Here is a 15,557-nt window from a genome sequence, read left to right as displayed (position 1 = left end):
TGTAGATGATAAGGTAAATTCATAGATTGCTGTTGACTATCACTGTGAGTCTAGACACGGATCAAGTCAATACTACGTATAATAGGCTTGGTTTCGGATGTGCATTTCTTCATTTTATTCTCTAGGATTGGTCGAAGCAAGGATATCCTTCAACGGGCATGCAATCAAACTCTCTTACTTATCCCAGTGTATGCTAAAATGCTAAGTTCAAGATCAAAGGGTCTTATTGTTCTTATACAACGCTTCTATATTTATTCATTCTAGGGAATTCCCCAGGGTTTCCCAGTAGTCCGTCTGTGTTTACATCATTTCAAGAATGCTGTCTTGTGAAACATATGAATGTCAAAAGGTGTCGTTCATACACTTATGAACTACAGTTTTGCAGTCATGTGATGGACCTCTTGTCAAATGGAAAAGCTGTATATTGTGTAAACTTTTCATTAAAAAACTATTTCCTGATGAGCATCAGAATTGTGTCGTGATTAAATTGTCAGTTGAGCGGAGACATACACTGTGAGTGAGTGAGCTGGATTTAACGCCGCTTAAAACATTATTCCCGTTATATCACGGCGTGTCAGCTTAATGTGGGAGGAAAGCCCGAAGTGATAAAGGTCTCAGGCATTTACCACTTCATTGAAACCCACGAGCACGGGTAATGTGTTGACCAACCTAGAAACATAATCGGGGCGAACCGGGATTCGAACCCACAATCATAGGTTTCTGGCGTGCCCAAGGGACGCAACTCTGCACAGTGAATTGCAGCGCCTCCTGCGACTGGGCCACCCATGACCCCCAGAGACATACAGAACTACTTCAGGGGAATTCCTCAATGTCTAAAAATATGTATAATAAACTGATGGAAATAAATAAGGGATCGCATAGTGTGTTTGGTCAATGAGTAGAATGTTGTTATGTTTTTGTGGCCGTTTTTTGGAAGTACAACATCTCCAAAACGCAGGCTATCACCTATAGAAAGACACCTATGAAACTATGGTCTACCCTTGTAATATCTTCAGTTGTCCCAATGACAAGTCTACTCTTGTAATATCATCATTTGTCCCAATGATTAGTCTACCCTTGTAATGTCTTCAGTTGTCCCAATGACAAGTCTACTCTTGTAATATCATCATTTGTCCCAATGATAAGTCTACCCTTGTAATATCTTCAGTTGTCCCACTGACAAGTCTACTCTTGTAATATCATCATTTGTCCCAATGATTAGTCTACCCTTGTAATGTCTTCAGTTGTCCCAATGACAAGTCTACTCTTGTAATATCATTATTTGTCCCAATGACAAGTCTACTCTTGTAATATCATCCTTTGTCCCAATGATTAGTCTACCCTTGTAATGTCTTCAGTTGTCCCAATGACAAGTCTACTCTTGTAATATCATTATTTGTCCCAATGATTAGTCTACCCTTGTAATGTCTTCAGTTGTCCCAATGACAAGTCTACCCTTGTAATATCTTCAGTTGTCCCAATGACAAGTCTACCCTTGTAATATCTTCAGTTGTCCCAATGACAAGTCTACCCTTGTAATATCTTCAGTTGTCCCAATGACAAGTCTACTCTTGATATATCATCAGTTGTCCCAATGACAAGTCTACTCTTGTAATATCATCAGTTGTCCCAATGACAAGTCTACCCTTGTAATATCTTCAGTTGTCCCAATGACAAGTCTACCCTTGTAATATGTTCAGTTGTCCCAATGACAAGTCTACTCTTGATATATCATCAGTTGTCCCAATGACAAGTCTACTCTTGTAATATCTTCAGTTGTCCCAATGACAAGTCTACTCTTGTAATATCTTCAGTGGTCCCAATGACAAGTCTACCCTTGTGATGTCTTCAGTTGTCCCAATGACAAGTCTACTTTTGTAATATCATTATTTGTCCCAATGATAAGTCTACCTTTGTAATATCATCAGTTGTCCCAATGATAAGTCTACCCTTGTAATATCTTCAGTTGTCCCAATGACAAGTCTACTCTTGTAATAACTTCAGTTGTCCCAATGACAAGTCTACTCTTGTAATATCATCATTTGTCCCAATGACAAGTCTACCCTTGTAATATCTTCAGTTGTCCCAATGACAAGTCTACTCTTGTAATATCTTCAGTTGTCCCAATGACAAGTCTACTTTTGTGATGTCTTCAGTTGTCCCAATGACAAGTCTACTTTTGTAATATCATTATTTGTCCCAATGATAAGTCTACCTTTGTAATATCATCATTTGTCCCAATGATAAGTCTACCCTTGTAATATCTTCAGTTGTCCCAATGACAAGTCTACTCTTGTAATAACTTCAGTTGTCCCAATGACAAGTCTACTCTTGTAATATCATCATTTGTCCCAATGACAAGTCTACCCTTGTAATATCTTCAGTTGTCCCAATGACAAGTCTACTCTTGTGATATCTTCAGTTGTCCCAATGACAAATCTACTCTTGTAATATCTTCAGTTGTCCCAATGACAAGTCTACCCTTGTAATATGTTCAGTTGTCCCAGTCACAATTCTATCTTGAATTAGGCCCTCTAGAGCACCAAATTCACACATATCTGCTAAATGACGTAGCCCTGACAATGTACTGATATGGGCTTTCATTCTCTGTCTGGTTGGCATGGCCCAACTTTACTCTCAAAAGGAGGTGTTTTTGCAGAAGAAAATGTGCCCTTAAATCTTATCTTCCCTAGTTCAGTAACTGCGACGAAGTATTCATATTCTGCCCAAAAGTTCCTCCAATTGCTGGCTGTATCACCCTTTACGATTACCGACAATGGTACGGGTATCTGATATGAAGCCATCTTGAATCAACTGTTCAAATGCGTGTGATCTCACCATTACAAATATTGTGGCTGTGAGTTGGTTTACCCTGTGCTTTGTTGCTGTTGAAGCATGCAAACAGGATCTACCACTTCTTACTTCTTATGTTAGCTGTGCTGTTGTCAGCATTCAGTAAGATCAGCTGATAACCATGACAACAAGACTTAAAAACAAGGCTTCAGAAGTTTCTCGTGGTTATATGCCAAGCTGGTTCCAGTGGGGTACAGAAGTATGCCAGGTAGCCACTAGGCCTCATGGGCATGAGGGGTATTCCTTGCTAAATATAGATTAGCGTAATCATGGTTATGTACATGTACCAACACACGTGACTGAAAGTGAAAAAATAGGCTCAAGATAAGTCAGCGTTGAAAGTTTGTATAAAAGACATTTAGCTGTTGCAGCAATGTTGTACAGTGACATTCATTGTTGAAGATTAAGAAACACTGCTAACTTGTTCCATATTTGTCAGTCATCAGTACATCCAGGAGAGGTGCAATGACACATTATTAGTAATTACTTTGCTAAAAACTTGAATCTTACTTGGAATTCAAACACTGAACTCATCAACAAGAAAGGCCAACCAAGTATAGACCTTCTCCATTGATTAAGATGTTTTAACATTGACATAACTATGTTGCTCATTTCTTAGAAAACATTTATCCAAATCCTTTTAACTTTTAACTTCCACCATGTCCACTACTGGTATGTGAACCTGTCTATTCAAAATCAAAATAAACTATTCAAAATTTTGAAAACTGCAAATTCTGCAAATATAATTATTGAAATTCCAAAAGCAAGCATCAGCAGTTACTACAAACAGAACATTTTGGAGAAGGGAAAGAATATTTCATATGACAGTTCTCATAAGGAACCTTTATGCAAGATAATATCAAAATGTCCCTTTAGGCATGTAATAATTATTGTTACTACCAAGGAGTAGACGCATCTCCTGCCTCCAAGGCCCATCAGTGGTCTGATGTAACTTACATAAACTGGAATTATGTAGTTTCAACAAAAATGTCCTTTTTGTCATGATGTTTTGGTCTAGCATAAACATTCACAAATACTTGATATAGAAAAGCTCATATTCCATTGTCTGTTTGGTATGGTGGACAGTGCTTGTAACTTTATTGACAACTCAGGCCGCACATTTTTTGTTTTTCGTCTCATGGGCCCACTACCCCTACTGAAATCAGCTGGAAAAGAAATAAATTAAATGTAAAAAGATTTGTTTGTATTATGTCTCCCAATAGTAATATAGACACACCCCCCCCCCCCCCTTATACAATATAAAATGTTGTATATAAATTCCATGTCTAAATCACTATCAGTGATTCAAGAAGCCAGCTGCAGTTTTTACTCCAAAGCAGAATGCCTTTCATATAAATAAATACATGTTTGACATAGCAATTTAATTTTTCCTTTCTTCCGACTGACCTTGTTTGGAAAGCTGGAATAAATCTGTGAAGCACAAAATGAAAAAAGTGTTGCCTTAGATTAGTGTGTAACCTCAGTCATTACACAAGGGAGATCATTAATCCAGGCGGTACCCTCTGGTGGTGCAAAACACACACACAAACACACACACATTGTATACTGAACATACAAGCTGTAAAAGGGACACATGCACACACACACATACACACACGCATATATGCACATGCATATACACACACACACACACACACACACACACACACACACACACACACACACACACACACACGCATATATGCATATACACACACACACGCATATATGCATACACACACACACACATGCACGCATATATGCATATACACACACACGCATATATGCATATACACACACACACACGCATATATGCATATGCATGTACACACATACAAGCTGTAAAGGGGACACACTCATGCACACACACACATACACGCACACATATATACATATGCATACACACACATACACACACATAACCAGCTGTGCAATCCCATGATTCTTATCGGCTTATTCAGTAATACCCCTGATGACAGACATCTGTGCTAATTGGTCTGTCTTGTCGTAACTAAAGCTTGTTTATTGTCATTATTGAGTGACTGGTCAAGGCATTTGAGTGGGTTGTGGCACACAATCCCCCTGGATAGATCAAAGCCCAAACTTACCGTAGTGTACAAGCATGCCTTGTGGAAGCCTACACTGCTTGTGAATCATTGGTAAAGGTCTGTCTGGACTACTCGGGTCAATTGTTCTAGACTTTTCACATGTTTCAGCAGGGCCAATATGTAATACCTTTAATGTCCATATTAACAATGTTATCATAATCATAATGCTCCCTTTAGAAGAAGTAATTGAGCCCTCTTTCGTGCAAGGCATGTTGGGATTGATAAAAATTGACACAAACAAGGTCCTGTAAAATCAGTAAAAAATAGCTGCCTGTTATTCCAGCCTGACATGATTTTGTAGATCAGTATATAACAAATTAGTATTACATGAATATATTTGCTACAATGTCTGGCATGAACTAGTTTGCTGAGTTCGACCCAGCAGTCAACACATGAACTTGTTACACCGACTGCCAAGACATACTCTTCATTGCTGACCTGTTTGACAAAGCTTACATCAGAAGTCGATGCTGATTAGCGTAGTCGGTCCAAACAATACCTTCCAAGAGATCATGAGACTCCTGAAATCAGTGAACATCTTCGTACATTTTGACAGTGACAAGGACCTTGACCTTCATATGATGCATCACAATATGTATTAGGAGCAGGGTTATCAATGAGACACATATACCGTTCCCTTCTCGAACTCTTAACCCAGCTGAAAAGGGTTACTCTGTGGTAGAGAAAGAAAGACCCTGTGTGATAACTTATAATAGAGAAATCTCACCAGTTCCTTAATGGTTGCCACTTCCTGATCTCAAACAATCACAAGACACAGGCCATATCCATTATAGCTTCTCCCAGGATACTGAGATTGACGATCACCCCCATCTGCATACAACTACTCTTTCATTTACACACCGGGAATAGACTTAGGTCTTGCAGATGCTAGGCCATCTACCTTCACAGACATCCTTGACAGCAGTACCCACACTACCACTAGACAGTGTTCATCATGGATATCCTTGAGTCAACTCCAGCGTGAAGTCAGAAAATTCACCACTATGAATGGATTTGACCTGGGTGGTGTTGTACAAACCAATCTTAGCGCTAAGGTGATCGTACCTTACCTTAACTTAGACTTACAACAGTCGTAGTGCTAAGGTTGTTTTGTACAACGGCACCCCGGTGTCCACAGCTCCCTATCACCCAGGATCAAACCATCTGGTGGAATGCTGAGTCCAAACCCGGAAAGGTCTGAAAAAGATTCAGGGTGGAACTGTAAATTCCAAAGTACTTGTTTCACACTTTCTACTCAGGTTCTGAACAGTACCACACAATGCTACTGGGAACTTCCTGGAGTGGCCATGCATATATCAATGCTAGGGAACTTCCTGGAGTGGCCATGCATATATCAATGCTAGGGAACTTCCTGGAGTGGCCATGCATATATCAATGCTAGGGAACTATCTGGAGTGGCCATATATCAATGATAGGGAACTTCCTGGAGTGGCCATTTATTAATGACAGGGAACTTCCTGGAGTGGTCATATATCAATGATAGGGAACTTCCTGGAGCGGCCATATATCAATGCTAGGGAACTTTCTGGAGTGGCCATATATCAACGATAGGGAACTTCCTGGAGTGGCCATATATGAATGATAGGGAACTTCCTGGAGTGGCCATTTATTAATGATAGGGAACTTCCTGGAGTGGTCATATATCAATGATAGGGAACTTCCTGAAGTGGCTGTATATCTGTGATAGGGAACTTCCTGGAGTGGCCATTTATTAATGATAGGGAACTTCCTGGAGTGGTCATATATCAATGATAGGGAACTTCCTGGAGTGGCCATATATCAATGATAGGGAACTTCCTGGAGTGGCCATATATCAATGATAGGGAACTTCCTGGAGTGGCCATATATCAACGATAGGGAACTTCCTGAAGTGGCCATATATGAATGATAGGGAACTTCCTGGAGTGGCCATATATGAATGATAGGGAACTTCCTGGAGTGGCCATATATCAATGATAGGGAACTTCCTGAAGTGGCCATTTATTAATGATAGGGAACTTCCTGGAGTGGACATATATCAATGATAGGGAACTTCCTGGCGTGGCCATATATCAATGATAGGGAACTTCCTGGAGTGGCCATATATCAATGATAGGGAACTTCCTGGAGTGGCCATATATCAACGATAGGGAACTTCCTGAAGTGGCCATATATGAATGATAGGGAACTTCCTGGAGTGGCCATATATGAATGATAGGGAACTTCCTGGAGTGGCCATATATCAATGATAGGGAACTTCCTGAAGTGGCCATATATCAATGATAGGGAACTTCCTGGAGTGGCCATATATATTAATGATAGGGAGCGTCCTGGAGTGGCCATGCATATATTAATGCTAGGGAACTTCCTGGAGTGGCCATGCATATATCAACGCTAGGGAACTTCCTGGAGTGGCCATATATGAATGATAGGGAACTTCCTGGAGAGGCCATATATGAATGATAGGGAACTTCCTGTAGTGGCCATATATGAGTGATAGGGAACGTCCTGGAGTGGCCATTGATATATAAATGCTAGGGAACTTCCTGAAGTGGCCGTATATCAAAGATAGGGAACTTCCCGGTGTGGCCATATATTAATGATAGGGAATTCCCTTGAGTGGCCATATATCAGTTATAGGGAACTTCCTGGAGTGGCCATATATGAATGATAGGGAACTCCCTGGACTGGCCATATATCAATGATAGGGAACTTCCTGAAGTGGCCATATATCAATGATAGGGAACTTCCTGGAGTGGCCATATATCAATGATAGGGAACTTCCTGAAGTGGCCGTATATCAATGATAGGGAACTTCCTGGAGTGGCCATATATCAATGATAGGGAACCTCCTGAAGTGGCTGTATATCAATGATAGGGAACTTCCTGAAGTGGCCATATATGAAAAATAGGGAATTTCCTTGAGTGGCCATATATCAATCATAGGGAGCTTCTTGAAGTGGGCGTATATGAATGCTAGGGAACTGCCTGAAGTGGTCATAAATCAATGATAGGGAACTTCCTGAAGTGGCCGTATATGAATGATAGGGAACTTCCTGGAGAGGCCGTATATCAATGATAGGGAACTTCCTGAAGTGGCTGTATATCAGTGATAGGGAACTTCCTGAAGTGGCCGTATCTCAAGGATAGGGAATTTCCTTGAGTGGCCATATATTAATGATAGGGAACTTCCTAAAGTGGACGTATATCAATGATAGGGAACTTCTTGGAGTGGCTGTATATCAATGATAGGGAACTTCCTGAAGTGGCCGTATATCAATGATAGGGAACTTCCTGGACTGGTCATATATCAATGATAGGGAACTTCCTGAAGTGGCTGGAACTTGCCGGTGTGGCCCATATATCAATGATAGGGAACTTCCTGGAGTGGCCATATATTAATGATAAGGAACTTCCTGGAGTGGCCATCTATCAGTGATAGGGAACTTCCTGGACGGCCATATATCAACGCGAGGGAACTTCCTGGAGTGGCCATATATCAGTGATAGGGAACTTCCTGGAGCAGCCATTTATTATTTGTTGGGAGCTTTCTGATGTGCCCAAATATCACTGCTTGGGAGCCATCTGCGGTGCCTATTTATCTTTGCTCTGAAGCTATCTGGAGTGACCATGTGTCACTGGAAGAGTGCTACCTGGACAGCACATATATAATTGGTAGGGAGCAATCTGGAGCGGCCATTTATCATTGCAGGGTCCCATCAGAGTGCCAATGTCTAATTGGTGGGGTGCTTCAGGGAGTGCCAATGTATCAGATGTAGAGTTGCGTCTGGAGGCCCTATGTATCAGATGTAGAGGTGTGTCAGGAGTGTCCATGTATCAGATGTAGAGGTGTGTCAGGAGTGTTCATGTATCAGATGTAGAGGTGTGTCTGGAGTGTCCATGTATCAGATGTCGAGGTGCGTCAGGAGTGTCCATGTATCAGATGTAGAGGTGTGTCAGGAGTGTCCATGTATCAGATGTTGAGGTGCGTCGGGAGTGTCCATGTATTAGATGTAGAGGTGTGTCAGGAGTGTCCATGTATCAGATGTAGAGGTGCGTCAGGAGTGTCCATGTATCAGATGTAGAGGTGTGTCTGGAGTTTCCATGTATCAGATGTAGAGGTGTGTCTGGAGTGTCCATGTATCAGATGTAGAGGTGTGTCTGGAGCGTCCATGTATCAGATGTAGAGGTGTGTCTGGAGCGTCCATGTATCAGATGTAGAGGTGTGTCTGGAGCGTCCATGTATCAGATGTAGTGGTGTGTCTGGAGCGTCCATGTATCAGATGTAGAAGTGCGTCAGGAGTGTCCATGTATCAGATGTAGAGGTGTGTCAGGAGTGTCCATGTATCAGATGTAGAGGTGTGTCAGGAGGGTCCATGTATCAGATGTAGAGGTGTGTCAGGAGTGTCCATGTATCAGATGTAGAGGTGTGTCTGGAGTGTCCATGTATCAGATGTAGAGGTGTGTCTGGAGTGTCCATGTATCAGATGTAGAGGTGTGTCTGGAGTGTCCATGTATCAGATGTAGAGGTGTGTCAGGAGTGTCCATGTATCAGATGTAGAGGTGTGTCTGGAGTGTCCATGTATCAGATGTAGAGGTGTGTCAGGAGTGTCCATGTATCAGATGTAGAGGTGCGTCAGGAGTGTCCATGTATCAGATGTAGAGGTGTGTCTGGAGTGTCCATGTATCAGATGTAGAGGTGTGTCAGGAGTGTCCATGTATCAGATGTAGAGGTGCGTCAGGAGTGTCCATGTATCAGATGTAGAGGTGTGTTTGGAGTTTCCATGTATCAGATGTCGAGGTGTGTCTGGAGTGTCCATGTATCAGATGTAGAGGTGTGTCTGGAGTGTCCATGTATCAGATGTAGAGGTGTGTCTGGAGTGTCCATGTATCAGATGTAGAGGTGTGTCAGGAGTGTCCATGTATAAGATGTAGAGGTGTGTCAGGAGGGTCCATGTATCAGATGTAGAGGTGTGTCAGGAGTGTTCATGTATCAGATGTAGAGGTGCGTCAGGAGTTTCCATGTATCAGATGTAGAGGTGTGTCAGGAGTGTCCATGTATCAGATGTAGAGGTGTGTCAGGAGTGTTCATGTATCAGATGTAGAGGGGCGTCAGGAGTGTCCATGTATCAGATGTAGAGGTGTGTCTGGAGTGTCTATGTATCAGATGTAGAGGTGTGTCCGGAGTGTGTTTGTTTATTTGTTTGTTCATTTGTTATTTAACAAGTGTGCTTGTATCAGATGTAGATATTGGTCAGTTGGCAGTGGTTGCTATTCCAAGACAGTGAAATAAGACAAGAAATAAATAGTGCTTCAGCCAGGCAGCACACCTGCACCATTCATGCAAATGCATGGATACTGGTGCTAAAAATGTACACAAATGCATGGATACTGGTGCTAAAAATGTACACAAATGCATGGATACTGGTGCTAAAAATGTACACAAATGCATGGATACTGGTGCTAAAAATGTACACAAATGCATGGATACTGGTGCTAAAAATGTACACAAATGCATGGATACTGGTGCTAAAAATGTACACAAATGCATGGATACTGGTGCTAAAAATGTACACAAATGCATGGATACTGGTGCTAAAAATGTACACAAATGCATGGATACTGGTGCTAAAAATGTACACAAATGCATGGATACTGATGCTAAAAATGTACACAAATGCATGGATACTGGTGCTATAAATGTACACAAATGCATGGATACTGGTGCTAAAAATGTACACAAATGCATGGATACTGATGCTAAAAATGTACACAAATGCATGGATACTGGGGCTAAAAATGTACACAAATGCATGGATACTGGTGCTATAAATGTACACAAATGCATGGATACTGGTGCTAAAAATGTACACAAATGCATGGATACTGGTGCTAAAAATGTTCACAAATGCATGGATACTGGTGCTAAAAATGTACACAAATGCATGTACAATGGCATACACCTGTTTATAGTGTAACACTGTGAAATAATTAATGTTCATAGGACAATAAATCTTTGTTTCTCTCTGTTCTATTTGACCTTTTTACAAGTTTCTGATGATTAAATATTTTGTTGATTCTCATAACCTTTAGAAAATATTTACAATCAAGACATAGTTTAAACCAAGGTTTTTTTCCTTGTATATGGAAATGAAATACATATTTTGATGCTTGTTTCTACCGTAGAACTTGATGTTTATTATATCCAGTCCCCAAGGAGGAGGGACCAAGTTGAATGTTTATTGTTCACGTGTTGTCTTCTTCATAATATGTACACATGTGCTGGACGTCAGCAGAAAGTTAACTTAGCAGGACTTATATTAAGAAAACGTTACGAGAGCTTTTATAAATAGACATCTATTGATTGATGCTATAGTTTTTCAATTGATGACTTTATCTATGATGTCATCAACTTCCCTTACTTTGTTTTAAGGACCAAATATATACCGGTAAGTTTGGCTTAATGCCAAACAATACAGGTATTTTATGAGTATTTTGATGTCCTTGTGTGTAGCTTAATTCAGAGTTTATGTTGTAAAGTCAATAGTGAGCATCTGTGAGGAGTGCCTGTTAAGACTGGTGCTAATGGTTGGCTTCACAGCACACCTGACACAGTCATTGCTGTTAACGACCCGGCTGGGGACAGGTGCAACTGCCTTCAAACTTCCCACAGACCTTCACTTGGTACATCCTCACAACACTCCTGGCTAGGTCTGTGTGGTCAGCATGGTCAGATATATACATAGTTCATAATTATGTTAATTTCATTATTTAACAGACATATTTGTTGTCGACATATCAGTGCTTATAAGTTAACCGTTATATCTAGGTACTGAATTATTCATGGGTTGTTTCTCAGCCACCAACCCACCCACCCTTCCCCTCTTATTTATAATTAAGTTCTTAAACATTGGTTATATGATCTAATAATCATCATAGTGTCCAAGGCCATTGCTGATTTAAGATTTGTTGTCTTTACTGAGTATTTGATGCCCAAAAATGTCAAGTGTTAAATTCTGGGCTTGGAAATACTGAATAAAAAACAAATCTGAAAGAGAACATTGTGAAAAACAAAAGCTATTAGTCATTTGCTGAAGCACTCTCCCTCCATCTCTCTTTGCTGCTGTGAGTTGACTCCCAAGTTGAAATGCAAAGACTACCCCAGAAATCAGTACAAAATGAACATCATGTCCAGAAGACTTTCAGATTTCAAACCATGTAACAACACTGTTCAACTAATCAGATTACAGTACACAGTCCCATTCTTTGTACAGTTAAGCATCATAATGTTGTTACATGTATACAGCAAAGTGATTACCATTTTAGTAATTTGTTGAAAAGTACAAGCAGCTTTGTTTGGAAGGTCATCACAGCATACTCTTCAATCTGGACATTTCCATCTGTCCAGTACTCCATCAGCAGTCTTTTGTAAACTTTTATATATTATATAATATAAGAATATTATTAAGCATGTAATCAAATGAAGCATCAAATGTATCGCATTTGGAATATATTGGTAATTCTGGTAGTTCATAATAATCTTAAAAGTAACACACAGACACTATAAATGTTCAACTTTGATATGTTACCTCTGTCAGTGATTTACAGGGATTTTCAGGCAAGTATGTTGGGTGCAGGTAAAACAGATGCAAATGAGAAATTTCACATCCCTATATGGCTTATGGGAGACAGAAGGATTTGTAGTGCCAAGATGATTTATTTTAGTTAATGCATTTGCAGGTGGTATTTGAAGTGAAGAGAAAATGGAAACACTGGACTAAAAATGGCAGGTTAGCCGTATGATCCGACGTCATCATCTGTGGATCAATATTGGCTGTGCTTGGAGAACTAATCGGAGCAAGTCGCCACTGCTACTACGACTGTGACTGTCCTTGTGTAGCAGCCAGTGTGCAGTCAGTCAGTGCTTGCTGCTGTTGGTGAGGGAGGAGGTTGTGGCAGTGCCTGAACAGTCGCTGGGAGTACCTGGATAGCAGGCAACATCTACACTCAACATGTCCTCCTCTCATAAACACTGTTATGCCTCACTCACCAGCCCATCCATGACAGATGCCATAAACCTACACAACTACTCAGCACTGAAACTGTCAGTCCTTGGTAAGTGACTCTTGATCATGTAGAGGTATGTAAATTATTTGAAGTATTCTCATCATGGGAGGCACCAAGGTTGTCCTACTCACATGTAAGAGCCCAGGGTCTTGGTATAATGTGTCTGGGTACAGGAAACAGTCAAGTTATCATTGGTAAACAGGTTAGTCAAAGTGTCTCAGTGAAGAGGAAACATAGGATTTTCCTCATAATAACACAATCTGTGGAACTCTGTAGTTTGTTAAAGTTTGTGAAACTAAGGGCTCGGGGATTGTGAATAGTGTTACTTTTATAGTTCATAATTACTGGTAACTATTGATATGATATAAAATCCAAGACTGAGTGGCACTCTGAAGTGTGTCTAGGATATTCGACCTCCATCTCCGTGCTGTGTGGATGCCACTGACAGGCTTATTAATCAATTATTCACTGTGTAGCTTCTTCACTGTTGTGTGCCATTCCTTGTCATGGACACAGAGACATGTGGTGACAGCCATCGACACAGACACTACACAGTCCACAAGTGTATATGTAAGACATATGGAACAAGTACTGAAGCAATAGATTAGAATTGATCCTTGTCCAAATATTGGTGTGGATTCCTAGATACATAAAATTCAGTCATTATATCTCATGTCAGTATTTACCCCCCAAATCAATCACAAATATGTAGTTGTTGATATTTGTCTGAGTATGTTTTTGGTAGGAATTATTAGAAAGAATCATACAGAGATCACAAAGCCGAGATTTCTTCTAACACGGAATTTACTTTTCCAGGGTTCTGAAAATTACAGAATAATACAATGTAATTGAATGTATCCATTATTCACTGTCATGACAATACATTTAATTAAACATGCTGAAGTACTCTTTTATAATAAAATTGCAACACAGCAATAGCATGATACCTTACACTGTAATGCAATGACTGCTCCCTTGCTACGTGCAACTTTGAAAATGTTATGTTTACACAAACATATGAAAATAAAGCATTAAAACTGACCATGTGGGCAGTACGTTGTTTCTAAAACAATTAATAATCTCAATAACACTGGTTTTATGACATAAAACTTGCTATATATGAAGATTTTCCTGCGATAGCGCACACCTCTACAACGGAAATAGGATACACTATGGCACATGACTAAATATTTCAACTTTCCAATAAATGTAAGACTGACAACAGCTTATGAAATGCCCATAAATATTATCTCATATTCATTTTTTCTGTACCTGAAGAGTGGATCTCGGCCATGTAACACTTCCCAACAGTTGAATTTCCGCAATTCTCAAACTCTCTGACCATCGGGGTCACTCGCTCGCAGTAAAAACAAATACTCAAGGGAGCATCTATTGTATCAGAATGGTGCAAAACAGTCAGTGTAAAGCCTCTATTGCTATGCACCTACAGTCACAGAAATTAAACAAGTTAAAGTCAAATAATATTCCAGACAATTAGTACACATGGTGTTAAATGCCTCTGTATGTATTTTAGATGAAAAATCATTTTGCAAATATTATGATTACATTACAGAGAATGCTAACGCATCATCATCACGATCATAATGTTATTACTTATTCTCTAAAGCCTATAAATGCCAACTAATTCAAATCTACATCTACATCAATGATATATGCATAATGAGATTTACAGTATTTGTATAACTATACAAGGAGTTATCACATTGCAGTCTGGTATCATAACATTATGCAACGCGATGAATGAAATACAGCTCTCTCTATAGATGGATCTATTAGCTCGATCATACAGCAGATAATAAATCAGGTGCAACCTAGCTCTTAGTTAACATCATTTATTATTCCAAACAGTTTTGCTTGTTTGTCTATCCAGTTTATTTTGTAATATATCATGTGATATGTATATATCAATGTTCTACTTATTATGCTTTTAATGAATGTGTAACTTGTTCTTGTTGTTTTATGGCTGAAATATTGCAATGTGTGGTTAAATTTTGAGTCACTCACTGACAAATCTATCACTGAAAGTCAGAGAAGAATGAAATTATAATAAATTTTTTTAAATCATTTGTAACCAGCATTGCGCATAATGTTTCAGTGTATGTAAAACTGCAGGCAGGCCTCCCACAGTGGAGCCTGAGCAGCTCTATATTACGGATAAAGTCCTATCCTTGTTGCAGTATAAGCCTCAATTGCTACAAGCCTCAGGCCTCCCACAGTGGAGCCTGAGCAGCTCTATATTACGGATAAAGTCCTATCCTTGTTGCAGTATAAGCCTCAGTTGCTACAAGCCTCAGGCCTCCCACAGTGGAGCCTGAGCAGCTCTATATTACGGATAAAGTCCTATCCTTGTTGCAGTATAAGCCTCAGTTGCTACAAGCCTCAGGCCTCCCACAGTGGAGCCTGAGCAGCTCTATATTACGGATAAAGTCCTATCCTTGTTGCAGTATAAGCCTCAGTTGCTACAAGCCTCATGACAACATGGCAGTGTTGGTTAGTTCTTAAGCGTGT

The 15,557-nt window shown here is 40.0% G+C and overlaps 1 protein-coding gene across 4 annotated transcripts in view; it reads left to right on the top strand.

Annotated features, from left to right (window-relative positions):
• Positions 1 to 15,557, top strand: part of LOC124114609 (spectrin alpha chain, non-erythrocytic 1-like) — a 456,322-nt gene that overhangs the window by 25,849 nt on the left and 414,916 nt on the right. For all 4 annotated transcript variants that reach the window (XM_048385836.1, XM_048385837.1, XM_048385833.1 and 1 more), the window contains exon 2: positions 12,702 to 13,076. In XM_048385836.1, coding sequence (XP_048241793.1) covers positions 12,974 to 13,076 — 103 coding nt within the window. In that variant the 5' untranslated portion in view covers positions 12,702 to 12,973. The remainder of the gene's footprint in view (positions 1 to 12,701; positions 13,077 to 15,557) is intronic.

This window comes from Haliotis rufescens, unplaced genomic scaffold, assembly GCF_023055435.1.
Source record: "Haliotis rufescens isolate VD_foot unplaced genomic scaffold, xgHalRufe1.0.p SCAF_6, whole genome shotgun sequence".
NCBI lineage: Eukaryota > Metazoa > Mollusca > Gastropoda > Lepetellida > Haliotidae > Haliotis > Haliotis rufescens.
This window is presented reverse-complemented; position numbering and strand designations above follow the sequence as displayed.